Here is a 27946-nt window from a genome sequence, read left to right as displayed (position 1 = left end):
TTGACACTCTTTTCCCCTTTGATAATCATAAGTTGTCCATGTCTGGATGTGACTTGGTTAAGAAGTGAAGTGAAAGTCACTCAGTCGTGTCCAACTCTTTGCGACCCCATGGATTATAATAGAGTCCATGGAATTGTCCAGGCCAGAATACTGGAGTGGTCAGCCTTTCCCTTTTCCAGGGGATCTTCCCAACCCAGGGATCGAACCCAGGGCCCCCGCATTGCAGGTGGATTCTTTACCAGCTGAGCCACCTGGTTATAACAGGATAATTGAAAGACCCATTAGGAGGCACTTGCAGGCAGCCACACAAGAGCAGTTGAAGGTTTAGGTGTGTTCCTAGAAGTGTGGGCAGGGAAAGTGGTTGCATCCTCAATTTGTTTTGAAAGTAGAGTGGACAAGCTTGCTGATAGACTGGATGGGACATGAGATATGTGAGAAAGAAAGGTGTTCAGGATGATTCTAGAGTCTGTTGGATGGATGGATTCCCTTGTGAATACCGCTTTGCACCAGAGGAAACTGAGGCACAGAGAGGTCAGGGGCCCCCTTGAAGGCAGAGCTGCACAGTAGTGGTGGAGGCCAGGCTAGAACTGCCTGGATCTCGACTCCAGCTCTGCGGCCACGTGGCCTTTGTCCACCTGGATCTGGGACTGGGCTGCTGGAGCCTGCGCCCCGCCCACTGAGTGCCACCTGCTTGTTCTTCCTGGCAGAGCGAAGGCCAGAGAGGTTCGCAGCCCCACCAGGTGGGCGGCCTCACTCTCCGACTGCCCCCTGGTGCTGCGGAAGCTCATTTGCAAAGAGGACATCCGGGCCGGCTGCAGGTGCTTGGTGCGGGCGCCCCTGGTGTCCGACGTGGAGCTGGAGCGCTTCCTGTCAGCGCCCCGAGACCCCAGCCAGGTGCTGGTGTTTGGGGTCGTGTCAGGCCAGAACCCCACCAGGTCGGGGCAGCTCCAGTGGCTGCTGGACGTGCTCTACAGCCACCGGCAGCAGGGCCGCGCCTCTCCCTGCATCCAGGTGAGTCCCGTGCAGGCCCAGGAGGCGGGTGGAGGGGACGCCCCCGGGGCTGCGGTGCGCTGGGCCTCTGACTGAGCGCCCAGGGGCCCTGTTCCCTCGCCTTTCCCCTGGGCCTTCGAACACGCTCTTCCTACCCTCTCCCACTCATCCTGCTGTCCCCAAGGAATGTCACCACTTGAGGTGGGGGCCTGTTCTGACCTTGAGACCCATCAGGGTGCTGACGGTTTTTCCGGGCCACAAGCTGCACATGGTGGTCATGCACTAGACCATTTAGAGGAGCCGTGCCCGCCATGGAACCCTCAGGGCTCTGGAGCATTCGTGGCCGAGCACCCCAGTGTGGGTCCTGCGCCCAGGGGGTCACTCATGGCAGCCCTGGCGAGGGCCGTGAGAGGACAGGGCCTGTAGGATCCCAGAACAGGGCCACCCGCCTCAGGGTCATCCCATGGCTCCCAGGAAGAGAGGCTTTTGCTGGTGGGTGAGCCTTCCCACTGGAGGCAGCGGCCTGTGCGATGGTGGGTAGGGAGTGGCTGCGCCAGGTTCCAGCTCACTGTGCTTGAAGTCCCAGGGGTCAGTCAGTCAGGCGTGCCTGGAATCCACCCACCCCTTTCTGCAGAGTTGTTCCCAAGTCTTGGCTGTTCCCGGCAGGGTTGGCACACTCCACAGGGTGACCTCGTCCTCAGACCACGGGGAGCAGAGGGCCCAGGTGTGAGCACATGTGAGCACGAGTGCTCCGCGTCCTCCTGCTGACTGCCTGCAGAGCCTCGGTGCCCTGGGCCCTCTCTTCCTCCAGCTGCAACCCGGATGCTAAGTTTCCACGTATGCGCTGGGGATGCCCCTCCAGCCCTCTTCCCTGGGGTGCCACCTCCCTGACCCCTGAGTGTCCCCCCTCGGGTCTGCACGCCAGCCAGGGCTCAGGCTTGCCAGTGGAACCTTTCTGATCAGATGCCGGAAGACTTCCTAGGGGGCTCGTACATGAAAGCCACGTGTATCTTCTGGAGCCAGCTCCAGTTTCATTAGATCCCATGAGCATTATTACCGAGTACCTGCTCTGCATCTGCCCATGTATGGTATCATCCCTGGCCATGTGGGAGATTAGCATTGACTTTAGTTTATCTCAGGGCTATTCGTTGTTCACGAATAATTGTCTGGAAGTCCAGGAAGGCGTGGGGGCCCAGTGTGGGCAGTGTGAATGGTACAGGTCTGGCTCGAGGTGAGTGAAGCAGGGCAGGAGTGAGTGGCGGGATTTAAGGACAGAGGACAGGCCTGGGGTGGTGTTGGATCTCACGGGGACTCTGGTTCCACCATTCTGGGGTCTTCGGTTAAGGCAGAAATGTTCCCTGATGTTCCTCTGCTCTGATAGTTAGAATCCTGGGTGCGGTTTCACATTTTAAACTGAAAGGGCAGACAGGATAGCTAGGGGCACCTGGAACAAAAGACAGATAAAATCAGAAGACATCACATTACACAGCAGTCATATCAATGGATCTGTGGCATCCAAGGAGGAGAGGAGAGAGACCAGCTTTACTCTGGACTGACCAGGCTGTACCCAGAAGTATACGTTCAGTTCAGGTTCTGGCTGGACTGGATGACGGGGAGTGTTCAGAGAGGCAGCCAGCCGGCGTAGATAGATCGAGGAGGAGTCCTGGAAAGGGGGACCCCCAGGAACAGGACCCACCTGCAGATCTCTGCAGGGCTTCTCCCAGGTAAAGGGGAGAAACAAATCCTGCAGACCCCAGGAGGCTGGCTCGTGGATGTCACATGGTGTGAGCAGTCATGTTTGCAATGACCTTCACCAGTAGAGGGCTCTGAATGGACCCAAGACATCCTCTGGGGATGGTCAAGGGAGGGGTCAAGGGACGGTCACAGCAGGGGCTCAAGGGCCCTTGGGCAGGAGTTAGAGGGGGGCTGTGGTTCGTGGCTCGGGGGAGCCCAACTTGGCTGAGAACATGGGAAACCCAGTGCATCTCCTTGGCATGGGGGCGACAGGCGCTGCTTTCTCTCTCGGCAGTGCCGGCACGACCCCTATCGCCTGCTGCGCTACGACCTGGATGGCCCGCTGCAGAGGGACCCGCCCCTGCTGGTGAAGAAGTACGCTGTGATGCAGGGCATGATTCTGGTGAGCCAGGGCCCAGGGCCGCCCGCTGCCCACCACCCTGGCCTCTGTAGCCGCTACCCTCGCAGAATCGCAGGCGTAGGGGCCAGGCCAAGGCCCAGAGAGCAGCACAGACCGAGAGGCCCCCAGCACATTGAGCCAGGGCTGCAGCCTGGACCCTCGTCCCCCGAACCCAGCCTCCCACCCCAGGCTGACCCCACATGTCCCCATCCCAGGAGGCTGAGGGGCAAGGGATGCTTCACCCAAAGAAACAAATCCTCTTCACCTGTTTACTTTTAAGTACTGTTTTTCTAAATACAGGATATCGTATAAGCATGCGTATTCGTTGTAGAGATTTTGGAAAATGCAGTTTAGAAAAAGAATCACTCTATCATCTCCCCCAGATGGCCTCATTGTTCGCACTGGGTGCCTGCCGGCACCGGCGCTATGGGGAGCCCTGGGGCATACCCTGCTCTCATTTTGGTATCTGGCCTGTCCAAGAATGTTCTGACTTTGAGATCCTGCTTTTTAATTATGATTTTTACCTGCAGCACAAGAATCTATTTCTCTACTTGTGTTCCTTCTGTTGAATGTTTGTTTCCTTGTTGGTTTGGGCTGCAACAAACAGGTATCCTTGCATAGAAACCTCAGACAGGTCTCTCTTGTTGAGACTGACACACAGAGGGTTAGGGGTTCAGAGAACAGTAGGAGAAACTACGTTTCCTGCCCTCAGGGGGCCCCCCGACCGCCAGGACCAGATGATCAGCGATACGGGATAAGTGGCTTAGAGGCAGAGCAGGTCGGGGGCCTCTGAGAAGAAAGACACTTTCTCGCCCCAGGGCTCTGCGAAGGGGCATTTTAGCCGGTCAGGCCTGCAGGGAGCAAAGGCTGGGACGGTGAGGCCGCCCTCTGACCCAGAGGTCTGGCTAGGGAACAGGCTCAGCCACACTCACTGGGGCACTTGGGCAAGAGCACACCCTTCCCTGGAGCCACCAAAGGGAGGCTCGGATCCGGGAACAGGCCCTGAGAGCCAGCGGCCCATCCTGAGATTTAGTGCCGAGGGCAGCTTGCACTGTGTCCTTCTTGTGTGTCAACAGATGTTCGCTGGGGGAAAGCTACTCTTTGGGGGCTGTGTTTTGAACGGCTATGGCTTCAGCAGACAGAATCTGCTGAAACAGATCTTCCAGGCTCGACAGGACTGCAAGATGGGCTACTTCCTGCCTGAGAACTACAAATTCAGGTAAAGCATGAAACGTGTGGGGTGAGGGTTGGGCGCAGAGCAGGGTGGCTGGGAGGGAGGGGCTGGCGCTGTGGGAGGTGCCTGGGCCCCCCTTGGCGCAGGAGGAACAAACAAAGGTAGGTGTCTCGGTGGCAAGAGGGTATCGCCTGGTCCAGGGACAAGCCTGGGGTTATGACGCTGCTGACGATGGTATTGGGAGTCTGCACGGATTCTTGAGTGCTCGGGCAGCACCTGCCTAAGAAGCATTGCCTGCCCGCCATCACGGGCCTGCCTCTGACTGCGCCCCCAACGTGCTGAGTCCGGTAGCCCGCACCTCCTACCAGGCCCTCAGTTTTCTAGGAGTCCTGACGCCAGTGTCTCCCCAGGGCGCTGAGTTTGGGCTTTATCAGAATGTCTGCCTGACCCTAAAGAGGTCTGGGGAGAAATCCACTCCTGGAGGGACCTGGAGGTCAGGCCGCGACCCCAGAATCCTGGAATGCTTAGTGGGGAAGGCAGGAGCTGGAGGAGCCTGTGGAAGGGCAGACGCTGACGGTGTGGAGAGGAACGTTGTGGCTGAAACTCAAAGTGGGGGGCTTGGAGGTCCTTGGAGACAAGCTCATCGGGAATCCCAGGTGAAGGGAAGATGGAGGCAGAGGGGCTGCGAGGTCTAAGTAAAAATACGCCGAGACCGAAGGAGGAGGGGAGACACGGCTGGAGGGGCCAAACAGAAGATGAGCCAAGCCATGGGCGGAGGCCCTTTCAGAAATGCTCAGAAGGCCGGCCCTCCACTGAGGGGTGTTGGAGCTGCCAAAGACTGTTACACAAGGGATAGCCGTCCTCAAAAGGATGAGCTACAGAGGGAGACGTTGCCTACGCCTGAGATAGAAAGGAGCGGGGGAGGCAGCAGAAAGACCACCTCTCTGTGCGATCTGGGCCAAGCGCTCAGGCTCCCTGGGCCTCTGCTTGTGTGTCTGTCAAGTGGGAAGGTGAGGGGAAGCGCGCTGCGCCCTGTCCTGGACGGCGGCGGCCAGACGCTCCCCAGCGTTTCCTGAGAGGCTGCACGCGACGGTGCCCGGTGCTGCTGGTAGTGCTAAAATGAGCGCCAGGTCCCTACTTTGCTGTGTTTAAGGGCCCTGGAGGGAACCGGTGTCATGCTTACCACACTTTCTGAGAAATGATGGGGAAGTCATACAGGTGTGCGCTCATGGGTGCGTACTCACACACAGCCCCTCCCACCTGACCCCCCCGCCCCCGCAACATGCACACAGTCCGGGTTCTTGCAGTTGGAAAGGGGCAGATTCCTGAAAATATTAGAAACCAGTAGGACGCCTCCTAATTCTCAAAAGGCCTGTTAACGTTGACAGTTTTAAAGCACTCAGGGGCAAAGGGAATGGAATCTCTACCAGGAGATGTTGCCATAACAACAGTTCCTACTGTCTGTATCTGCGAAACAAATCACCCCAGCTTAGCTGTGTGAAGCCAGAGAATCGTTGGTTATTGTGTCTGACTGGGCTCAGCCCGGTGGTTCTTGCCTGGGGTCTCTCGTGTCTTGCAGTCAGACCATGGCTGGGGCTGGGTCCTCTCAGAGGCTGACTGTGACAAACAGCATGAGAGTGGGGGTGCCCAGGGCATGGCCAGTGAGGGGGTGCTGCAGGGCTCCCGGGAAGGCCCCAGGCTCCTACAGCCCTGGGGGGCAGGGCCGCCTGAGGCCGGCCCTTCCGTGAGGCCCAGGCAGAGGGTGGGAAGTGGCTGCAGGTCTCGGCGTGTGTGAAGCCATCGGAGGGCTGGGAGCCCTGCCCCGCCAGCCCTGGATCCCCGCTTTCTTGTCTTCACATCCTCTTCTCAGGGCCCAGCACAAAGGAGGCCCTTGGGAAATGCCTGTTGAATGAAGACCGAGGGCTGATTTTGTCCCAAGCCATCAGAGGCCGGGTCAGAGCAAGAAGAGGCTGGCATACAGGGTGTCTGCTGATCATCAGCCACCTCTGCACGCCTCCAGTGATGGGAGAGCCCTCTCTCCAGAGGCCACCTCTTTGCAGCCTGAACGTCAGGCCCCTCGGTCAGTTTCTAATCAGCTGCCGCTTGCCCAGCCTTCCGCTTGGCCCTAGGGATTTTGAGGTGGACAAGACCTGGGTCTGCACTACTGTTGCTCATCCATAGGGCCGGAAACTGGCGTAAAAGGGAGTGAAGTGCACTAAGCATTGGAGAAGCCGCCCGATCGATGGGTGAGTGGATGAACAAAGCGTGGTCTGCCCACACAGTGGAGTACTATTCAGCCTAAAAAGGAAGGGAGTTCTGACTCCTGCTGCAACATGGATGAACCGGGACGCTTCTTTCTTTGTGAAATGAGCCAGACACACCACAAATAACTGTGCGGTTGCACTTATGTGAGGCCCCTACAGCAGTCAGGTCCATAGAGACAGAGTCGGGTGGTGGTTGCCAAGGGCCGGGGGTGGGGAGGCTTGTTTAACGGGGACAGGTTCAGCTTTGCAGGATGAAAAAGTTCAAGAGATCTGTTACCCAACAATGTGAACATCCGTCATGCTATATACATCATACTATTAAACTGTACACTGAACAACTGTTAAGGTGATAAATCTTATGTTACTTTTCACAGTTTTAAAAGAGGGGAACGGAGATGCTCTGTGGGTACTTGCCACAGCAGGGAGGAAAGGGGCTGTTTTCCTCAGCTCGTGGGCTCCTGGGGGCGAGTGCTGGTTTGGTCTCAAAGGCCACCCCTCCTCCCCCGCCCCCGCTTTCCACTCCGATAGCACCAGGTCCCGTTCTCCCTCCGGCCACTGGATCGTCCCCTCCATGCCCCACCAACCGGTCCACATCAGTCCCGCAGTCCGCACCCCGGGGTGAGCCTGCCTTCCCTCAGGAGGTCTCTGGGTTGCTCCGTGCTGCGGCTCCTTCCTCCCACACAGGCCCACCCAGGAGGGAGCCTCCCCAGGCCCCTCAGCACACAGCCAGCCAGGCTGAGCGGAGGCAGGGGAGGAGCAGCACGCTGCGGGCATGGCCCCAGCTGTCGTCTCTGACCCCCAGGACAGGGCCACCTACGCAGGGCCCAGTGAAGGCTCCTGGCCCGGTCCCAGAGCCGCAGCTGGGAGCCAGGGCCAGCCTGGAGACCACAGACATCCAGCAGATGGTGAGCCTCCGGCCCCGGCAGCCCTGTACTCAGCACGCCTCCGCGCCGGCCCGCCCTCTCCTCACCCCCTTGGCTTCTCTCTGACACACTGCGGCTCTGCGGCAGGGTTCAGACAGTGGCATAAGGGGCTTGGTGTACGAGGGGGCCCCCCACCGCAGGAGGGCTCAGCAGGCGGGTACGGTCACGAGAGCCCGGGGCCGGGGGGCAGCAGCTGGGTCAGAAGGACAGCTGGGAGGATGCAGGGTGACGTCCTGGGGAGGTGGCGCCTCGTGAGTCTGAGCTGCTGCCACCTGGGTGTTTGGCGGCTGCTCTTCCCACCGCCCTCATGAGGCTCGGGCAGGCCTCCTTGTGGTCACGGCAGGCTGTGCTGCTGGCAGGCCCTGCGATGGGTGCCCGTGGGCAGAGGCACGCTGGGCTGCAGAGAGGACCAGGGCAGGGTGGTGACACGACCCGGGGCAGGAAGGACACCCCCCAGGGTGGGGGTGATGGAGGCTGGGCCATCAGATTCCCAGACTGCAGGTGCGGCTGGCAGCCAGGGGCGGGGGTGGTCTGAGCAGGAGGGTAGCCCAGGCAGCTCTGAGGGGCAAGGCCAGAGGAAGTGGAGCCCTTGATAGGCCCCAGGCGCTAAGGCCTCCTCAAGGTGCGCTCCTGGCTGGGGGCTGTGGAGCGATCGGGGGGGCGCCTCCCCCCACTCGTGTTGTGACTCCTCCACTGGGCACCCCTCACCCAGGGCCCTTCCTGCTCTGCCTGACTCCGCCTCTCCCCTTGGTGGCGCTCTGAGTTCCTAAGACATGGCGAGCCACAGCCCTTCCAGGGCACAGGGGCAGGCTGGGTGGGGGCAAGGGGACCCCGCCATGTGACTAGCAGAGGAGGTCTCAGGAGACGCACCCACTGGGCTCTGCTTTCCGGCCACCTCTGTCTGTGGTGGTTTAGTTGCTAAGCATGTCTGACTCTGCCACCCCGTGGGCTGTAGCCGCCATCTGTCCACGGGATTCTCCAGGCAAGAATACTGGAATGGGTTGCCATTCGCTTCTCCAAGGGGGTCTTCCTGACCCAGGGGTTGAACCTGGCTCTCCTGCATCACAGGCAGGTTCTTTACCGCCTGAGCCAGCAGGGAAGCCCTGCTGCCACCTGGATTCAGAGGGCGTGGGCCCAGGGAGGCAGGTTGGCCCACACTCAGGGCCGCAGACACAGATCCACCCGCCGCTGTTGTGGTTGTTGCCACCTGGGCCTGCCCACAGGGCCTGGCAGGGGGCGGTGGGGAGAGGACAGTGAAGCCGTGGCTCTGGCCCAGCCGCTGGGCGATGTTCCAGGAGGTGAGCCCCCTACAGAGGCCTGGCAGGCGAGGACCCCCTCCTGCAGCCCCTCCACTGGCGTAGGGAGCAGAGAAGGCAGACAGGTGCCAGGAGAGGTGGGGCCGGGCAGTGCCCCGCACACGGCATCAGACAGCCACCTGCCCGCTACTATAGGGAGGGGACCCCGTGCTCCCAGGACCGTGTCAAGCAGGGAGTCAAGGGAACAAGAAGCTCTGAGAGGTGATGTGCTCTGCGATGACAGCGTGCTTCGTGAACTGCCATGTGCCCCGTAAGCCCGGGGGCACTGTGCAGACTGAGGTGAGGTCTGAAAGAGCGGGTCCTTTGCCAGCCATCGCCTGCCCCGCCAGCCACAGGGGCTGTGACGCTGACTCCAGAGCGTCCTGTAACTCCAGGTGCCAGGCATCGCCTGCCCCACCAGCCACAGGGGCTGTGACGCTGACTCCAGAGCGTCCTGTAACTCCAGGTGCCCTCGACCCAGACTCGGAGATGGCCTTGAGCTGGGAGCTAGGAACGTGCTTCACAAACTGTAAGGTTCCAGGCACCCTGTGAAGCTCTCTGTCGACCACAAGACACTCGTAAATGCCAGAACCCCTTCTCAGCTGACCAGCTGTCTGTGAAGAGTGCGTTTCCAACAGGGAGCACAGTGCTGTAAGTGCCCATGAAATCCTCGCCAGGCTCTGTAAACTGTAGTGTTCCGTATAAACTGAAGCAGAGGCGTGTCAACTGGGAAGTGCCACCATCCATGAGGGGCCGCGCTTCCCGGCTGTGCCGCTTGACAGCATGCTTACACCGGAAGGAGGAGCGCCAGTGGACGGAGGGGCAGCTGGCGGCGGGCCGGGCCCAGCATGGGGAGCCTTTCCTCCTCAGCTGCACCGCAGGCTCGGTGCAAGGAGGGCGCCGTGAAGGGTGGGGCCCAGTGCCAGGGAGAAGCCCGCCCCCGCCAGGCCCTCCCCTGAAGCTGCCAGGAGGGAGGGCCCCCTCCGTTCACGCCATCCGCGCCCTCAGCCCAGGGGAGCCCACCAGGGAGCCGCCTCCAGAGTCTGGGCTCTCTGAGGAGAGAACACATCGTCCGTGATGGCTGCAGAGCCTTGAGGTGCACTGAGGGGTGAGCACTGTAGAGGCCTGAGCAGGTGCCACCCGGAGTCTCAGGAGGCCGGAGGCCAGACGGAGGCGTGGCCGCCGCGCTCCCTCCACGGCACCAGGGACGGGTCTGTTCACGCCCCCCTCCCGCTCCTGGGGGCTCCCGGGCCGGGCAGCACGGCTGTCCTCACGAGGCGTCCCCCAGGCGTGTCTGCGTCCACACTCCCCGCTTTGTGAGGACCCCAGGTAGATGAGAGGTCACGCTGCTCTGGTGTGGCTCCGTCTCTACTCCTCATCTCCAAATGAAGTCACATTCTGGGGGTCCCAGCGGTTAGGACTTCAGCCTGAGGATCAGGGGGGACGCAGTCAGCCCTTAACCCGGTACATGGGGACCAACTTGTTGGGCCTCCGTGCCTCTCTCTGCTTGCCCTGCGGAGCCCCCTTGGCCTACTTCCAGTAGTCAGCGTTGGGTGTACCCGATGTGGCAGACACAGGGTTAAGGGCAGGTCCAGCTGTAAACAGAAGCCAGGGAAACTGAGCTCCAGGGAGTCTCGGGTCCCAGGGGGTCCTCCCTCCATCCACCTCGGGAGGAGAAGCTCCAGCGCCCTTTTCTCGGAACCGGAACCTTGACGGGTTGGCGAAGAGCCAGGGCGGCTGGCCTGGGCCCCCTCTCCCCCCTGCTGTGCCTCCACTGAGTGCTCCCTCCCCTCCCTGCCTCCCCTGCAGCGTTATAGCCTCCATCCCGAGCCTGGAAGACCCCACCTCATCCAAGAAAGCGGTCTCGGGGGACGTCCAAGGAAGCCTCTCCTCGTTGGCCTTGGGGGACAAGTTGGAGGAGCCCTCCACCGAAGCCGAGAGGAAGTAGGTGGCCACCCCGGCCCAGGGCTCAGGGACCCTCCTGTGGTCTGCAGAATGGGTGTGGCTCATGGAAGGTCTCCCGGCTCCACCACAGGCCGCAGAGGCCTCGTGGGCCCAAGTGGCCTTGGGCAGGTCATTGCCCCCCCGGGCATGGGTCCTCCAGGAATCCGGGACGTCTGGCCTTTTTTATCAGCATAATGTCCAGCTGGCCCTGGAGGCGGCTCCCTGGTGCTGCTGGCAGTGCTCTGGGTGGTGGAGATGGAGGCCTTTGGTAGACTTCGGCGAAGCCCCATGGCCCAGGCCCATTGCTCTGAGACTGCCTGCTGCCTCCTGGCAAGAAACATCCTAGGCCTTCAAGATCCAGCGCGCTGGCCATAGTAACGGTGAAGCAAATCGTGTTCTGCGTGAAAACCTCTTATTTCTCATGAAGACAGAAAAGCCAAACTGAGCACCAGGAAGGTCACAGGTGTCACCAGGACCCCCGACCGGAGCAACACCCAGGGGCCTCAGCTGTGAGGCGGTGGGGCCCGCCCCCCGGCTCAGGCCAGGGAGGTCCAGGTGCCGGCAGACCAGCCCTCTCCACCCGTCACCCAGCGCCTGCTTCTCTCTGCTTTGGTTTCTAGACTGATCCAGGCTGATTTGGATCTGCGTGCTCTCAACAAAGCCTGGAAGAGCAATAAGAAGACAGCCACCTGGAAGAAGCAGGCCTCCAAGAAGTGATGCCACCCCTGTGGGCACCCGGAGCGTGGCCCAGATGCAGCCCCGCCCACGTCCCTCCTGGGCGCCCCTGCCCCCGCCCTGCCTCTCCAGCCTCCCACCCCTTCTCTGAACTCAGCCTAATAAACGAGCGTGCCGCCAGCATCCGGGTGCGGCCGTGGGACGCGCTGGCTCCTACGAAGCCGGAGGCCCTGACAGCCCTTTCCAGGCCAAGGCCTTAGAGATACGGCGCTTCCCACCCAGCACGTCCTCTGTGGCCAGTGCAGTCAGCCCAGAAGCCTCCCAGGGAAGCAGAGGTCTCCAAGGGGCTGAGCCGATGACACGCGAACCCGGGGGAGCTCTCAGGTGGGACTAAGCTTCGCTTAGTCTGGGGCCAAGTGGCCTTTGCTGGGTAGGGAAGGGCCCAGGTTCTGGCCCAGGTGGAAAACAGGGTGAGAGGAAGAAGGAGCAGAGAGAGAGAGAGAGAAAGCCAGGCGGGTGGGAGAAGAGACAGAGGAAGGGAGAGTAGGGCGGGGGTGTGTGTGGAGAAACAAGGGAGGAGGCGGGCTGAGGGGCGGGGATGGGGAGGAGAGGAGCCTGGGGGGAGGTGACAGGGCAGGGACGGGGTGCACCCTGGGGCCTCTGGTGGCGCAGGGACAGCCAGAGCCCCGTGACCTCCACGTGCGGGCGTCCCAGGAGCCCAGCCCCGGTACCCTTTTATGGATTGGATGCTCCTCCCCTGAGCTCAGAGATGGCAGCCCCCTCGGTGGTTCCGATTCCTTCTTGGTGGTCCCTGAGTGGGGCCGATGTCACATCAGCTGTGGGTCCACTTGTCACAGGCTCTCAAGAGCCACTCCCCAGCAGGGCGAGGACTCCAGAGGCTCTGCCTTGCTCTGCAAGCCCAGAAGAGACCTCAGGCCCTGGTCCGGGACGAGCTCCACATGTAGCTCCTTACGCCCCCTCTGTGAATAGATGGTGTTTACGTTCGATTCTTTGACGTTTAATTTTTATCCTTTGTATCATTCAAAGGCCTTTTTGAATTATACGTTTGTTCCCCTAAGAATGGATTTGAAATTATGTTCTGTGTTCTGTGTTCTGCCTGCATCCTCTGACTTTAAGGGCCTGGTCGTTGTCAGGGGTCCCTGGCGTCTTGCTGCTCCCCCCTCCTCCCCTCCTGAGCACAAGAACGCAGGAGGACCCGAAGGCACGGGGAGGCACCGTCAGCCCCTGTCCTGGTGCAGAGGGCCCTCCAGCCTCTCGGGCAGGACTCCGGGGGAGGGTTAGTGGAGAGGTCAGCTCGCCACTAACTTCACTGCAGATGCGCCCTCGGGGCCGGCACGCTCAGCTGTGCGCTTCAGGGCTGCGTGCACAGGAGACACACACCCGTCTGTAAAGGGTGGCCCCGGGCCCCACGCAGGGTGCTGGCCACACTGAAATCGGGCCAAAAGTGAGCTGGCGTGAGCAGGGGTGTCTTCCACTGATGGAATGTAACTTGCCTCTGGTAACTCTACTAGGAAGAGGTGTGGAGACAGGAATTGAATACAGAAAGTTAGAACCTTCTTTGAATTTAACCTGTTAATAAGGTTAATAAGGGGATTACCCAGACATTCAAAGAATTGTCCAGTGCTACCCAATCCAGCTGTCTCCTAGGGAGGAGGCAGGAAAGGGGAAGCCCCCTTTCTCCACAGAAACAGCAGGGTTGGGGGCTACGGCGTCATGCCCACAGCAGTGCCGTCCACAAATCAGGCGTGGTGGGAAGGTGTGAGACTATCTGAGGAAGTCGTAGCTCTCGTGTGACTAGAATAGAAGGTATTTTCTTCAGGCTTCCTCAGAGAGTCCAGCTGAATGTGAGCTCATAATCCAAACTCTAAAAATGCCAGCCAAAGTGAGTGACAAGAAATACCAGACACCAAAACACCCAAGGCTCGACGCTGGAAGTGTCAGCAACATAAAGTGAATACGTGTCAACGTTTAAATAAACAGAAGGATCTGAAAATGTACGCAAGGACCAAGGTATTATGAAACAGAAAGAGATGGGGGCTTCCAGCACCGGTGGTCCAGTGGTTAAGAACCCACCTTGCAGTGCAAGGGGTACCGGTTGGATCCCTGCTCTGAGGAGATCCCGCGTGGCTCGGAGCAGCTCAGCCACGTGGAGCAGCTCAGCCTGTGCACAGCTGCTGCGGCAGAGCCCGATCTGCTCAAGAGAAGCCACCCCAAAGAGAAGCTTGCGCACTGCAGCAAAGAATAGCCCCTGCTCGCCACAACTGAAGAAAGCCCGTGTGCAGCAGCAAAGACCCACCACAGCTGAAAGATAAAAACAGATAAGTCTTTTCTTAAAAAGTAAAAGAAAAAAAAGAGATGGACTGATTGTTGCCTCCAGACACATTGGAGTAACTGATACTGGCGAGGGCCTTCTGGCACAACCGACCAGGACAAGAGGAAGTCACTTCCACAGTGTCTCCCCGCCCCCCCATCCCCCCCCCCCCCCCCCCCCGCCATCCCGGCTTTCTGCCAAAGATGCTTTCTGGATCATGGTCCAGGGAAGGAGAATTCAGGCACAGTGCACCAGTATTGCCAAACTGAGGAGAGAGATGAGAGTTTGGGCAGACAGGAGGGACTGAAATTTGGGTGCAGACTTATCAAAGGGAGCTAGCTATGCAGAGAGGGCTCTAGGAGTCTGCAGAGAGGTTTCCTTGAATCTCTACAGAAAGCTAAACTGCACATGCTGAGGGCGTGGCTTCATGAAGCCAGGTAACTCCAGGATGGGGAACACATGTCCACCCACGGCTGATTCATGTCACTGTATGGCAAAAACCACTACAATATTGTAAAATAATTAGCCTCCAATTAAATAAATTAAAAAACAACAACAAAAAGAACTCCAGGGCACTGTGAACAGACCACTGAGAGATACTCAAGTTCTAACCAATCAGAAGACCTGGAGACCCCAGAAAAGCCAGGCAGTCGGGATGGGAATAAACTAAGAAACAACCCTTGTTGAAACTATAGGGAAAGAAAAAATAGATAAGTGGTTGGAAGGGGATAACATTAGAAGACAGGAGGGCATTTCGGAAGGGGGCAGTGATGGGATTACTTTATGTCTTGATGATGGCAGAGGTTCCCTGATAGTATGCATTTGACAGAACTCATGGAAGTGTATACCTGAAGCAGTGATTTTTTTTTTACTGTATATAAATTACACCTTAATTTTAGAAATACAAGAAAACAAGCCTTGAAAGGATCAAGGTTCACGTGGAGGAATGTCAAAAACATTATGCCAAACCCAAAAAGCCACATATAGTATGGATCCACACATTAAATATACACAGTAGACAAATCGCTGGAGACAGCAGATTAGTGGTTGCCAGGGACTAGGGGATGTAGCATGAAAGCTGCCTGCGTGAAAAGTATGGGCTGCTTCTGGGGGGTGATGGGCATGTTCTGGAATTAGTGCAGTGCTTGCCTAACATTTGATACACTGAAAGCCACTGGACTGTATACTTTAAAGTGGTAAAAATTGCGAGTTTTACTTCAATTTTATTAAAAACAGGAACAAAGACAAATAAATAGAAATATATAATTTGTGTAGTAGAAGACTCAGTATTTTTTAAAATTTAATTTTATTGAAGTATAGTTGATTTACAATATTAATTTCCTGTGTACAGTACAGTGATTCATTATTTTTACGGATTATACTCCATTAAAAATTATTAAAAGATAATGCCTATAATTCCCTGTGCTATACAATATATCCTTATTCCTTCCCTACTTTACATGTGGTAGTTTGTATCTCCTGCTCTCCTTCCTGTCCTTTGCCCTCCCCTCTCCCTCCCCTTTGGTAAACTGCCAGCGTGTTTCCTGCGTGAGGCTGTCCCCCCCCCACCCACATGCATCCCTTCCTGTTTTCCAGATTTCACATATAAATGATACACAGTATTTATCACTCTCTGACTTATTTCACTAAGCATAATATTCTCTAGGTCCATCTGCATTGTTGCCAGTGGCAGAATTCTGTTCCTTTTCATGGCTGGGTAATACTCCTGTGTGTGCGTGTGTGCGTGTGTGTGCGCGCATGTGTGTGTGTGTGTGGCATCTGTGTCCATTCATGAGCCCTTGGGTGGCTCCCGTGTCTTGACTGTTGCAAACAGTGCTGCTGTGAACGTTGGGGTGCATGTCTCTCTTCAAATTAGTGTTTTCATTTTTTCCAGATATAGACCCAGGAGTGGAATTGCTGAATCATATGGGATTTCTATTTCTAGTGTTTTAAAGAACCTCATACCAGAGAAGGCAATGGCACCCCACTCCAGTGCTCTTGCCTGGAGAATCCCATGGATGGGGCAGCCTGGTAGACTGTAGTCCATGGGGTCGCGAACAGCCGGACACTGCGGAGCGACTTCACTCTCACTTTTCACTTTCATGCACTGGAGAAGGAAATGGCAACCCACTCCAGTGTTCTTGCCTGGAGAATCCCAGGGACAGGGGAGCCTGGTGGGCTGCCGTCTATGGGGTCGCACAGAGTCGGACACGACTGAAGCGACTTAGCAGCAGCAGCAGTGTACTGTTTTACATAGTGACTGCCCAAATTCACAGTCCCACCAACAGTGCACTAAGGTTCCCTTTTTCCATATCCTCTCCAGCATGTGTTGCTTGTAGACTCCTTGATGTTAGCTCTTCTGACAGGTGTGAGGTGAAATCACATTGTGGCTTTGACCTGCATGTCTCTGTTAGCATATTGAGAATCTTTTTATGTGCTTGGTATCTATATTCTTTGGGAAAAGGCCCATTCAAATCTTCCCATTTAAAAAATTATTGTATCGTATTTCATATTGTGTTCTAAGAGCTGTTTGTGTATTTCGGATATTTACTCCTTGTTGGTCACGTAACTTCTCCCATTCCGTAGGCTGTCTTTTGTTCTGTCAGCGGTTCCCTTTGCAGCGCAAAAGCTTCTAAGTGTAGTTAGGTCCACTTGTTATATTTGTTCTTATTTCTTTTGCCTTAGGAAATGGACCCCAAAAATATTGCTGTAGTTTCTGTCAGAGTATTTTGCTTATGTTCTCTTCCAGGAGCTTTATGGTTTCAGTCTTCCATTCAGGACTTTAATCCATTTTGAATTTATTTCTGTGTATTGTTTGAGAAACGTGCTCATCCTATTATTTTACATGGAGCTGCCCAGCACCACTTTTTGAAGAGACTGTCTTTTCCCCCATTGTATGTTCTCGCCTCCTTTGTTGTGGAAGAATTGACCGTGGGCGCATTGCTTTATTTCTAGGCTGGCTGTTCTGTATCCCTGGTCTACTTGTCTGTTTTTGCGCCAGTGCCATGCCGTTTTGACCACTGTAGCTTTGTAGTCTGGGAGTGGATACCTCCAGCTTTGTTCTTTTTCATCGAGATTGCTTTGGCAATTCAGGGTCTTCTGTGGTTCCACATGAATTTTAGGATTATTTGTTCTAGTTCTGTGAGAAATGTCATGAGTATTCTAATGAGATTGCATTAAATCTGTAGATGGCTTTGGGTGGCCTGTCCATTTTAATATTAATTCTTCCAATCCAAGAGCACAGGATATCTTTTCATTTCTTTGTATCATCTTTAGTTTTTTATAGTTTTCAGAGTATAGATCTTTCACCTCCTTGTTTAACTTCATTCCTAGGTATTTTATTCTTTTTCATGTGATTTTAAATGAACTTACTTTTTTTACTTTCTTTTTCTGAAAAACAAAAAGAAGAGAAAAAATATCTTTATCTGATAACTCATTATTCAGTTCAGTTCAGTCGCTCAGTCATGTCCAACTCTTCGCGACCTCATGAATCGCAGTGCGCCAGGCCTCCCTGTCCATCACCAGCTCCTGGAATTCACTCACACTTACGTCTGTCAAGTCGGTGATGCCATCCAGCCATCTCATCCTCTGTCGTCCCCTTCTCCTCCTGCTCCTAATCCCTCCCAGCATCAGAGTCTTTTCCAATGAGTTAACGCTTTACATGACGTGGCCAAAGTACTGGAGTTTCAACTTTAGCATCATTCCTTCCAAAGAACACCCAGGACTGATCCCCTTTAAAATGGACTGGTTGGATCTCCTTGCAGTCCAAGGGACTCTCAAGAGTCTTCTCCAACACCACAGTTCAAAAACATTAATTCTTCGGTGCTCAGCCTTCTTCACAGTCCAACTCTCAGATCCATACAAGACTACTGGAAAAACCATAGCCTTGACTAGACAGACCTTTGTTGACAAAGTAATGTCTCTGCTTTTTAATATGCTGCCCACGTTGGTGATAACTTTCCTTCCAAGGAGTAAGTGTCTTTTAATTTCATGGCTGCAATCACCATCTGCAGTGATTTTGGAGCCCCCAAAAATAAAGTCTGACACTGTTTCCACTCTTTCCCCATCTATTTCCCATGAAGTGATGGGACCAGATGCCATGATCTTCGTTTTCTGAATGTCGAGCTTTAAGCCAACTTTTTCACTCTCCTCTTTCACTTTCATCAAGAGGCTTTTTAGTTCCTCTTCACTTTCTGCCATAAGTGTGGAGTCATCTGCATATCTGAGGTGATTGATATTTCTCCTGGCAATCTTGATTCCAGCTTGTGCTTCTTCCAGTCCAGCGTTTCTCATGATGTACTCTGCATAGAAGTTAAATAAGCAGGGTGACAATATACAGCCTTGACAGACTCCTTTTCCTACTTGGAACCAGTCTGTTGTTCCATGTCCTGTTCTAACTGTTACTTCCTGACCTGCATACAGATTTCTCAAGAGGCAGATCAGGTGGTCTGGCATTCCCATCTCTTTCAGAATCTTCCACAGTTTATTGTGATCCACACAGTCAAAGGCTTTGGCCTAGTCAATAAAGCAGAAATGATGTTTTTCTGGAACTCTCTTGCTTTTTCCATGATCCACCGGATGTTGGCAATTTGATCTCTGGTTCCTCTGCCTTTTCTAAAACCAGCTTAAACATCTGGAAGTTCACGGTTCACGTATTGCTGAAGCCTGGCTTGGAGAATTTTGAGCATTACTTTACTAGCGTGTGAGATGAGTGCAATTGTGCAGTAGTTTGAGCATTCTTTGGCATTGCCTTTCTTTGGGATTGGAATGAAAACTGACCTTTTGCAGTCCTGTGGCCACTGCTGAGTTTTCTAAATTTGCTGGCATATTGAGTGCAGCACTTTCACAGCATCATCTTTTAGGACTTGAAATAGCTCACCTGGAAATCCATCACCTCCACTAGCTTTGTTCGTAGTGATGCTTTCTAAGGCCCACTTGACTTCACATTCCAGGATGTCTGGCTCTAGGTGAGTGATCACACCATCGTGGTTATCTTGGTCGTGAAGATCTTTTTTGCACAGTTCTGTGTATTCTTGCCACCTCTTCTTAATATCTTCTGGTTCTGTTAGGTCCATACCATTTCTGTCCTTTATTGAGCCCATCTTTGCATGAAATGTTCCCTTGGTATCTCCGATTTTCTTGAAGAGATCTTTAGTCTTTCCCATTCTGTTGTTTTCCTCTATTTCTTTACATTGATCGCTGAGAAAGTCTTTCTTACCTCTTCTTGCTATTCTGGAATGGGTGAATTTAACTCAAATGACCATTATATCTACTACTGTGGGCAGGAATCCCTTAGAAGAAATGGAGTAGCCATCATGGTCAACAAAAGAGTCTGAAATGCAGTACCTGGATCCAGTCTCAAAAACGACAGAATGATCTCTGTTCGTTTCCAAGGCAAACCATTCAATACAGTAATCCAAGTCTATGCCCCAACCAGTAATGCTGAAGAAGCTGAAGTCCAACGGTTCTATGAGGACCTACAAGACCTTTTAGAACTAACGCCCCCAAAAAATGTCCTTTTCATTATAGGGGACTGGAATGCAAAAGTAGGAAGTCAAGAGATACCTGGAGTAACAGGCAAATTTGGCATCTGAATACGGAATGAAGCAGGGCAAAGGCTAATAGAGTTTTGCCAAGACAATGCACTGGTCATAGCAAACACCCTCTTCCAACAACACAAGAGAAGACTCTACACATGGACATTACCAGATGGTCAACACTGAAATTAGATTGATTATATTCTTTGCAGCCAAAGATGGAGAAGCTCTATACAGTCAGCCAAAACAAGACCGGGAGCTGACTGTGGCTCAGATCATGAACTCCTTATTGCCAAATTCAAACTTAAATTGAAGAAAGTAGGGAAAACCGCTAGACCATTCAGGTATGACCTAAATCAAACCCCTTATGATTATACAGTGGAAGTGAGAAATAGATTTAAGGGCCTAGATCTGATAGATAGAGTGCCTGATGAACTATGGAATGAGGTTCGTGACATTGTACAGGAGACAGGGATCAAGACCATCCCCATGGAAACAAAATGCAAAAAAGCAAAAATGGCTTTCTGGGAGGCCTTACAAATAGCTGTGAAAAGCAGAGAAGTGAAAAGCAAAGGAACTCAATATTAGAATATATTTTAAAAATCAACAGATTTATGTATGTTGATCTTGTATCCCACAGCTTCACTGAATTCACTTGTCAGATTGCTGTGGCTAGGACTTCCAATGCTGTGTTAAATAGAAGTGGTGAGAGTGGGCATCCTTGTCTTTTTCCTGAATTTACAGAAAAGGCTTTCAGCTTTTTACCATTGCCTGGCATGCTACGATTCATGGGGTTGCAAAGAGTCGGACACGACTGAGCAACTGAACTGAACTGAACTGAGATGTTAGCATGTTGTTGCTGCTGTTCAGTCATTCAGTTGTGTCTGACTCTTTGCAACCCCATGGACTACAAAACGCCAGGCTTCCCTGCCCTTCACTATCTCCCAGAGTTTGCTCAAACTCATGTCCATTGAGTTGATGATGCCATCTCAACCTTTACTGCCCACTTTTCCTCCTGGCCTCAGTCTTTCCCAGGATCAGGGTCTTTTCCAGTGACTTGGCTCTTCGCATCAGGTGGCCAAAGTATTGGAGCTTCAGCTTCAGCATCAGTGCTTCCAATGAACTTCCAGGGTCGATTTCCTTTAGGATGGACTGGTTGGATCTCCTTGCTGTCCAGGGGACTCTCGGGTCTTCTCCAGCACCACAGCTCGAAAGCATCCATTCTTTGGCGCTCAGCCTTGTTATGCTCCAACTCTCATGTCCGTGAACGACCACTGGAAAAACCACAGGTTTGACTAGATGGACCTTAGTCGGCAAAGTGATGTCTCTGCTTTTTAATATTCTGTCTAGGTTGGTCATAGCTTTTCTTCCAAGGAGCACATGTCTTTTAATTTCATGTCTGTAGTCACCATCTGCAGTGATTTTGGAGCCCAGGAAAATAAAATCTGTCACTGTTTCCACTTTTACCCCACCTGTTCATCATGAAGTGATGGGACTGGATGCCATGATCTTAATTTTTTGAATGTTGAATTTTTTTTTTTTTTACTTTACAATACTGTATTGGTTTTGCCATACATCAACATGAATCCGCCACGGGTGTACGTGAGTTCCCAATCCTGAACCCCCCTCGCACCTCCCTCCCTATACCATCTCTCTGGGTCATCCCAGTGCACCAGCCCCAAGCATCCTGTTTCCTGCATTGAACCTAGACTGGCGATTAAGCCAGCTTTTTCACTCTCCTCTTTCACCCTCATCAGGAGGCTCTTGGGTTCCTCTTTAGTTTCTGCCTTTTGGGTGGTGCGTGTCATCTGCATATCTGAAGTTGTTGATGTTTCTCCCAGGAATCTTGATTCCAGCTTGGGAGTCATCCAGCCCAGCGTTTTGCGTGGTGCACTCTGCATGAAGTTAAATAAGCTAGGTGACAGGATATTGCCTTGATGCACACCTTTCCCTATTTTGTCCAGCCACTTGTTCCATGTCCAATTCTAACTGCTGCTCTGTGAAGTTAGGAGCAAGCTGAGTATACTACTGTCAAAACCTCCGTGTGCTCGGTGCTCAGCCCTCAGTCGTGTCCGACTCTTTGTAACCTCGTGGACTGCAGCCCACCAGGGTCCTCTGTCCCTGGGATTTCTCAGGCAAGCATACTGGAGTGGGTGCCGTTTCTTGCTCTTGGCGAAGCTCCTCTCCCTGGGCCTGGCTTTCCTCGGTGTGTGCATGCAGAGAGACATCGCTGGTCTCCTCTCTTATGGGCCCCTGTCTCCTGATGGGGCTCTGCCCCCATGACCCCATCTGAAACCGGTGTGATGTGCCGTGCTAAGTTGCTCAGTCGTGTCCGACTCTCTGCCACCCCGTGGACTATCGCCCACCAGGCTCCTCTGTCCACAGGATTCTCCAGGCAAGCAGACTGGAGTGGGGTGCCGTTCCCTTCTCCAGGGGGATCTTCCTGACCCAGGGATCGAACCTGCATCTCTTACGTCTCCTGCATTGGCAGGCGGGTTCTTTTCCACTCGGGTACCCTGGGAAGCCCCATCTAAACCTGGTTGCCTCTAAAAGGCCCACCTCCAAATACCACCACATTGTAGGTTAGGGCTCCATTATATAAACTTTGAGGAGAGGCACAAACGTCCATAGCAAAGAGTTACACGGGCGTGAAAGGAAATCATGAAATGATCACTGTTTGCAGGTGGTCGCTCATCTGCGTAGAACAGCCAACCAAGAATCGATAGACAACAGACCCAGCGTGGCTTCACCGAGGTGCAGTGAGGAGCAGTGGGCCAGGCTGCCCGCGCAGCAATGTAGGTCCTAAAGCGCAGCCAGAGTGGATGAGAACCGGCTCGAGACGCACAGCACAGCAGCATTAATGCCGGGAGTGCAGAGAGGCGGGAGACAGAGCGGGGAGCTCGCCTGAGAGAGGCTGTGGTTGGGTGGGAGGAGTCCTCTGAGGTCCTGACATCCCTTCCTGGGAACCCGAAAGTGTCCCCCCTCCAGAAAACAAAACCCTGCGCTCTTCCCATCCGCCTTTGGACTGTGGGCAAGCAATTTTGTCTCTGGGCCTCCACCTTGCCCTCTGTAAAGTGGGGATGATCCCGGTTGCAGCCTTCCAGGGCTGTGGGTGGATTCCATGTGATAATGCGGAGGAAAGGCTCAGCTCGTGCTCAGTGCTCAGTGCGCGTGGCTGAGAGTAACTGTTTACTAATAAATAAGTAATTGAAGAGCCCCCCCACCCCCACCCCAGTGCCAAGCTCCGCTGCAGGGCCTGCCTGCCGGCTGCCTCCCAGCCTCCAGCTCCATCAAGGGTTAATGAGCTTGGCTGGCTGCTGGAAGCAGGACTGAAGCTCCCACCCAGCATCGCTCCCTATCTGTGAGCATCTCCTCCCAGCATCGCTCCCTATCTGTGAGCATCTCCTCCCAGCATCGCTCCCTATCTGTGAGCATCTCCTCCCAGCATCGCTCCCTATCTGTGAGCATCTCCTCCCAGCATCGCTCCCTATCTGTGAGCATCTCCTCCCAGCATCGCTCCCTATCTGTGAGCATCTCCTCCCGCCCCCAGCTCAGCCTGCGGAAATGAAAGCCCCTCTAGACTCTGCAGGCTGCATCACAATGACTTGCCCCACTGGGGAGAGGGGGGTGGACCCTCCACTGTTTCCTCAGTTCTGGGGCTTCAGGGACAGGGGAGCTGCCCGGAGCTGTCAGCTCACATGTGGGAGAGAAATGGGGTCTTTCTGTTCCTGGCCCTGTGGGGCTGGAGGAAAGTGAAATAGGATGAGGGGAGCAGGGAGCGAGTGCTGGTAGGCTGGGGAGGACCCAGTGGGCACGGGCCCCTGCCCTCAGAGTCTCAGCGAGCAGCACATCCTGCTGGGGACCTGCAGGTGATGACCCACGAATGAGCTGTGAAATCCATTTACGGGGCTGTGATCCACATTTTTAAAAAGAGAGCTGGGATAGGAAACAGGGTTCATAGTGGCTAGTGAAGCCACAAGCTTTATCTCAGTCACCTCGAGTGTAGGGGTCAGAAGCCCAGGCCCAGCCCGGGCCTGTGACCGCGAACGTGTCGCGCCACCTTCCGGCCTCGGTTTCCCTGTCTGTCCCACGCCTCCGTCGTCGGGAGAAACGCAGGAGGAGCTCTGGAGCGCTCAGGTGCCCTGCAGCCACCACGGCTGCGGGCTTTTTGTCCTCACTGTGTAAAACCTTTCTTCCCTGGGAGATGAGTCACAAAAAGTTGAAAGCCACTGGGTTTGAGGACTGGGAACAGGACCCGTCTACAATGAGAATTTGGAGTGCAGGCTTGAGCAGGGTGGCTGCTCATAGCAAAGAGCAGAAACGGTTTCTTGGGGGAAAAGGACAAGCCAGAGTTCCCAGAGGCAGGCCCGTGTGTGCACAGCGCTCCACAGCCTGATCAGAAGCCCCCACCGTTTGGTCTTCGAATTAATGAACGCTTGTTTCAGACTCTGCACTAGGAGGCGTCCTCATGTGCCCCCGTTCAGGCGTGACATTAGAGCCAGAAGGAAGGGACTCTGTTTCTAATTTTTTTTTTAAAGATAAGCTTTATTTTTTAGAGCAGTTTTAGGTTCACAGCAAAACTGAGCAGAAAGCACAGACAGTTCCCATTTACTCCCGACTCCCTCCCAGTCCCGACCACACACATAGGCACAGCCTTCCTCCCCATCAACGTTGTACCCCCAACCCCACGACCCCCACACCCCAGAATGGTGTACTTGTTACAACTAGTGAACCTACACTGCCACAGCTGTATCACACAAGCCAGTAGTTTACGTTAGGGTTCACTCTCAGTGATGTACATTCTGTGGGTTTGGATGAAGATGTGACGATGCTGAATCCACCATTATAGTATCACGGAGTAGTTTCACAGAGCACCCTCTGGCTCCTTGCCCTCGAGCCTCACATCCGGGGCTTTTTCCTTTCCAGAATGTCATGTAGTTGAAATCATATAGTTTGTAACATTTTCAGATTGGCTGCTTTCACTTAATCGTACGCATTTAGGGTTTGTCCCTGTCTTTTCGTAGCTTGGTAGCTCATTTCTTTCTGTTGTTGTCACTGAGTCCTGTCCGACTCTGTGACCCCATGGACTGCAGCACGCCAGGCTTCCCTGTCCATCACCTTCTCCCGGAGTTGACTCAAACCGATTGAGTCCATTGAGTCGGTGATGCCATCCAACCATCTCACCCTCTGTTGTCCCCTTCTCCTCCCGCCTTCAGTCTTTCCCAGCATCAGGGTCTTTTCGAGTGAGTCACCTCTTCCTATCAGGTGGCCAAAGTATTGAAGCTTCAACTTCAGTATCAGTCCTTCCAACAAATATTCAGGATTGATTTCCTTCAGGATGGACTGGTTGGATCTCCTTGCAGTCCAAGGGACTCTCCAGAGTCTTCTCCAACAGCATAGTTCAAGAGCATCAGTTCTTCAGCACTTCACTTCATCTTAGCACAGAATAATATGTCATCTGGATGGGCCACAGTTTATTCATTCATACACTGAAGGACATCTTAGTTGCTTCCAAGCTTGGGCAGCTATGAGCAATAAAGCTGCTGAAATATCCACGTGCAGGTTTTCATTTATGTTTTGAAACAGTTTTTCAACTCATTTGTGTAAACACCGAGGAAGGTGATTGCTAAGTCACACGGTAAAAGTATGTTCAGTTCTGTAGGAAACCACCACCTGTCTTACAAAGTGGCGAAGCACTTTGCACTCCCACCAGCAAGGAGCTGGTTGCTCCTGTCGCTCCGCGTTGGGGGTGTCAGCGCCCCGATTTGGGCTGTTCTAACAGGGTGCAGTATTCTCTCGTTGTTGTTTTAACTTGTGCTTTCATCATGGCGTATGAGCTTGGGCACCTCTTCATATGCTTACTCGCCATCTGTGTACCTTTTTTCGTGCGGTGTCGATTTAGAAGTGTCGCCTCTATTTTTCCCCTGCTTTTGCCATTCTATCTACTTTTGACCGCTGGGTGTCTGTTGCTGTCCTCGGGTTTTCTCTAGTTGGGCGAGCGGGAGCTACACTCTGGTTGTGGGGTGGGGGCCGCCCGTGGCGGTGGCTCCTCCCATCGCAGAGCACAGATTCTGCCGTGCAGGCTCCAGTAGTTGCAGCAGGGGGCTCCGTGGTGGTGGCTCGTAGGCTCTGGGGCGTGGGCTCGGAGGATGTGGGGCATGGACTCAGCTGCTCTGTGGCAGCTGGGATCTTTCCAGACCAGGGATCAAGCCCACGTGTCCTCCATTGCAAGACGGACTTCTAACCACTGGACCACCAGGAAAGCCCCCTTTGCCTATTATTCAGTCAGGTTGTTGATTTGCTGTTACGTGTTAAGAGCTGTCGGCGTGTTCTGAATAACTCTTTTTTAGGTGTCTTTTGCAAATATTTTTTCCCAGTGTCCCTTTTCATTGCCTTGACACTGTCTTTTGCAGAGTGAACGTTTTTAATTTGAGTGAAACCTAGCCTATCAGTTATTTCTTTCAGGAATGGTGCCTTTTGTGTTGTATCTAGAAGGATATCACCGTACCCAGGGTCTTTCGGGTTTTCCGCTCTGTTACCTTCTAGGAGTTTTATAGTTGGCAGTTTATATTCAGGTCGGTCACCCATGGCGAGTTAATTCCTTTTTTAATGTTTGTTTTTGTGTATTTATTTATTTGGCTGCACTGGGTCTTACTGGTGGCACGTGGGATCTTTAGTTTGCGTTGTGATGTGTGTGTGAAATCTGGTTCCATGACCAGGAATCGCACCCAGGCCCCCTGCACTGGGAGCTCAAGCCTCAGCCACTGGACCATCAGGGAAGTGCCCATTTTGAGTTAATTCCTGTAGAAGGGTGTGAGGTCTGCATCTAGTTGGGTTTTTTGCGTGTAGATGTCCAGTTGTCCCAGCACCGTTTGTTGAAGAGATTGTCTTTCCCCCATTGTGTTGCTTCGTTCTTTTGTCAAGGGTCAGTTGATTATATCTTTGTGGGTCTGTTCCGGGCTCTCCTTTCTGTTGCACCCATCTGTCTGTTCTTTTGCCAGTACCTTCCTGTCTTGATCTGAGTAGCTTTAGAGTAACTAAGTGTTGACCTCAGGTAGTATCTCTGACTTCACTTTTCTAGCCTCTCCATTTTTTAGAAGTGGAAATTGAAACACCGAAAAGTTAAATAACTTGGCCAAAGTTGCACAGTAAACAGCAGAGCCAGGATTTGGACTCAAACCTTTTGAATACAAAGTTCGTGCTTAGGACAGAGATTCAGTTCAGTTGCTCAGTCGTGTCCGACTCTTTGCGACCCCATGAATCACAGCACGCCAGGCCTGCCTGTCCATCACCAACTCCCGGAGTTCACCCAAACTCATGTCCATCGAGTCAGTGATGCTATCCAACCGTCTCATCCTCTGTCGTCCCTTTCTCTTCCTGCCCCCAATCCTGCCCAGCATCAGAGTCTTTTTCAATGAGTCAACTCTTTGCATGAGATTAAAATGCTGGAAATGGGAAAAGAGACTCAGAGGGGAAAGAGGAAAAAAAAAAAAAAGAGGGAAGGAGAGGAGAATGTCAGAAGAATAAGAAGCAACAATTTCCCCCAGAAATCCTAATGTGAGTCCCTCCTCGTCCAGTGCTGGGAAGAACAGTCTGGGGGCGAGGAGGAGTCTGGGAGAGTGTGCATGTGTTTTGAAGATGAAGCCAACAGGATTTTCTAACAGGCTGGGTTTGGCTGCAGAGAGGAGAAGGGGATTCGGTGTGACTCCAGTGTTCTGGAAGGATGGAGGTGCTGTTCCAGTGGAGAGGCTGCCTGGGGGCGAGGGTGAGGGACCGTGCCCTGTAGCCGCCCAGGGGAATGGGCTGGTGCCACCTCTCCGAGGTCCAGTGGCGTGCGTCACCTCTGCAGGTGAAGAGGGAGCAAGGGGACCCCTCCACTCAGGAGGAGCTTTCAGGAGACGTGCGGCACTGGAGCTGCAGGCTGTAAAGGAGGTTCTGAGAGCTGGGGTGTGCTCAGATCCTGGGGTCTCCCAGCCTGAGGTCCGGGACCCTTCCCCTAAGCTGGCCTGCTGGTCACGTGGGGTGGGAGTTCAGGAGGGGACTCCCTGAGGAAGACTGGAGTCCTCACCTCGCTAGTGCTCTCACGGACGCTTCTCAGCTGTGTCACCAGCTGTAAGCAGTTTATTTTGGGCCAAAGCACAGAGGGAGAAAGCAACTCCTTCCTTCCCGTTCCCGCCCTCCCATTACAACAGTCTCCAGTGGGCGGCCGCATCTTCAACACTTCTGTCACACTTCTCTCCCTTCTTAACCAAGGGACTTTGGCCTGAAGCTCACGGTCTTTGCAGGCAACAGTGTTTGGCTAGAATTTAACAGGGTCACTCTACCTTCCGTCTCCGCAGTCTGCGGTGGCCTCGTATGAATGGCAAATCAAACAGTGATCAAAGTTTCTCTCCATCCCATCTAAGTTGGAAGTGTGAGTGGGTCTACTAAATAGAGATTTGATAAATAAATGTGGTGAACATCTTGGCGGTGATGCGTCGCTCTCCACCTGTTGGGGCAGGTCCCTTAGTTGGCACGTGTGTAGGGTGGCTGAGAGATTTGTCACTGAGAGTGTCTGGGGCACCCGCTGAGTCTACCTCCGTCTGGGACACTTGGCCCTTCTCATTCCCTGGCCATTTCCTCTAGGAAGTGGGATCCAGCCTTTCCTCCCGGCCCTCCAATCTCGGCGGGCTCTTCTC

General features: G+C 53.8%; 1 protein-coding gene across 1 annotated transcript in view; it reads left to right on the top strand.

Moving 5' to 3' along the window:
- C19H3orf20 (chromosome 19 C3orf20 homolog) overlaps window positions 1-12494 on the top strand; it is a 51170-nt gene extending 38676 nt beyond the window's left edge. Inside the window, exons 11-14 of the mRNA XM_069562125.1 lie at window positions 708-1011; window positions 3020-3127; window positions 4201-4343; window positions 10590-12494. Coding sequence (XP_069418226.1) covers window positions 708-1011; window positions 3020-3127; window positions 4201-4343; window positions 10590-10728 — 694 coding nt within the window. The 3' untranslated portion in view covers window positions 10729-12494. The remainder of the gene's footprint in view (window positions 1-707; window positions 1012-3019; window positions 3128-4200; window positions 4344-10589) is intronic.
- Window positions 12495-27946: the final 15452 nt, after the last annotated feature.

The sequence above is a fragment of the Ovis canadensis genome, chromosome 19 (assembly GCF_042477335.2).
Source record: "Ovis canadensis isolate MfBH-ARS-UI-01 breed Bighorn chromosome 19, ARS-UI_OviCan_v2, whole genome shotgun sequence".
Lineage (NCBI taxonomy): Eukaryota > Metazoa > Chordata > Mammalia > Artiodactyla > Bovidae > Ovis > Ovis canadensis.
This window is presented reverse-complemented; position numbering and strand designations above follow the sequence as displayed.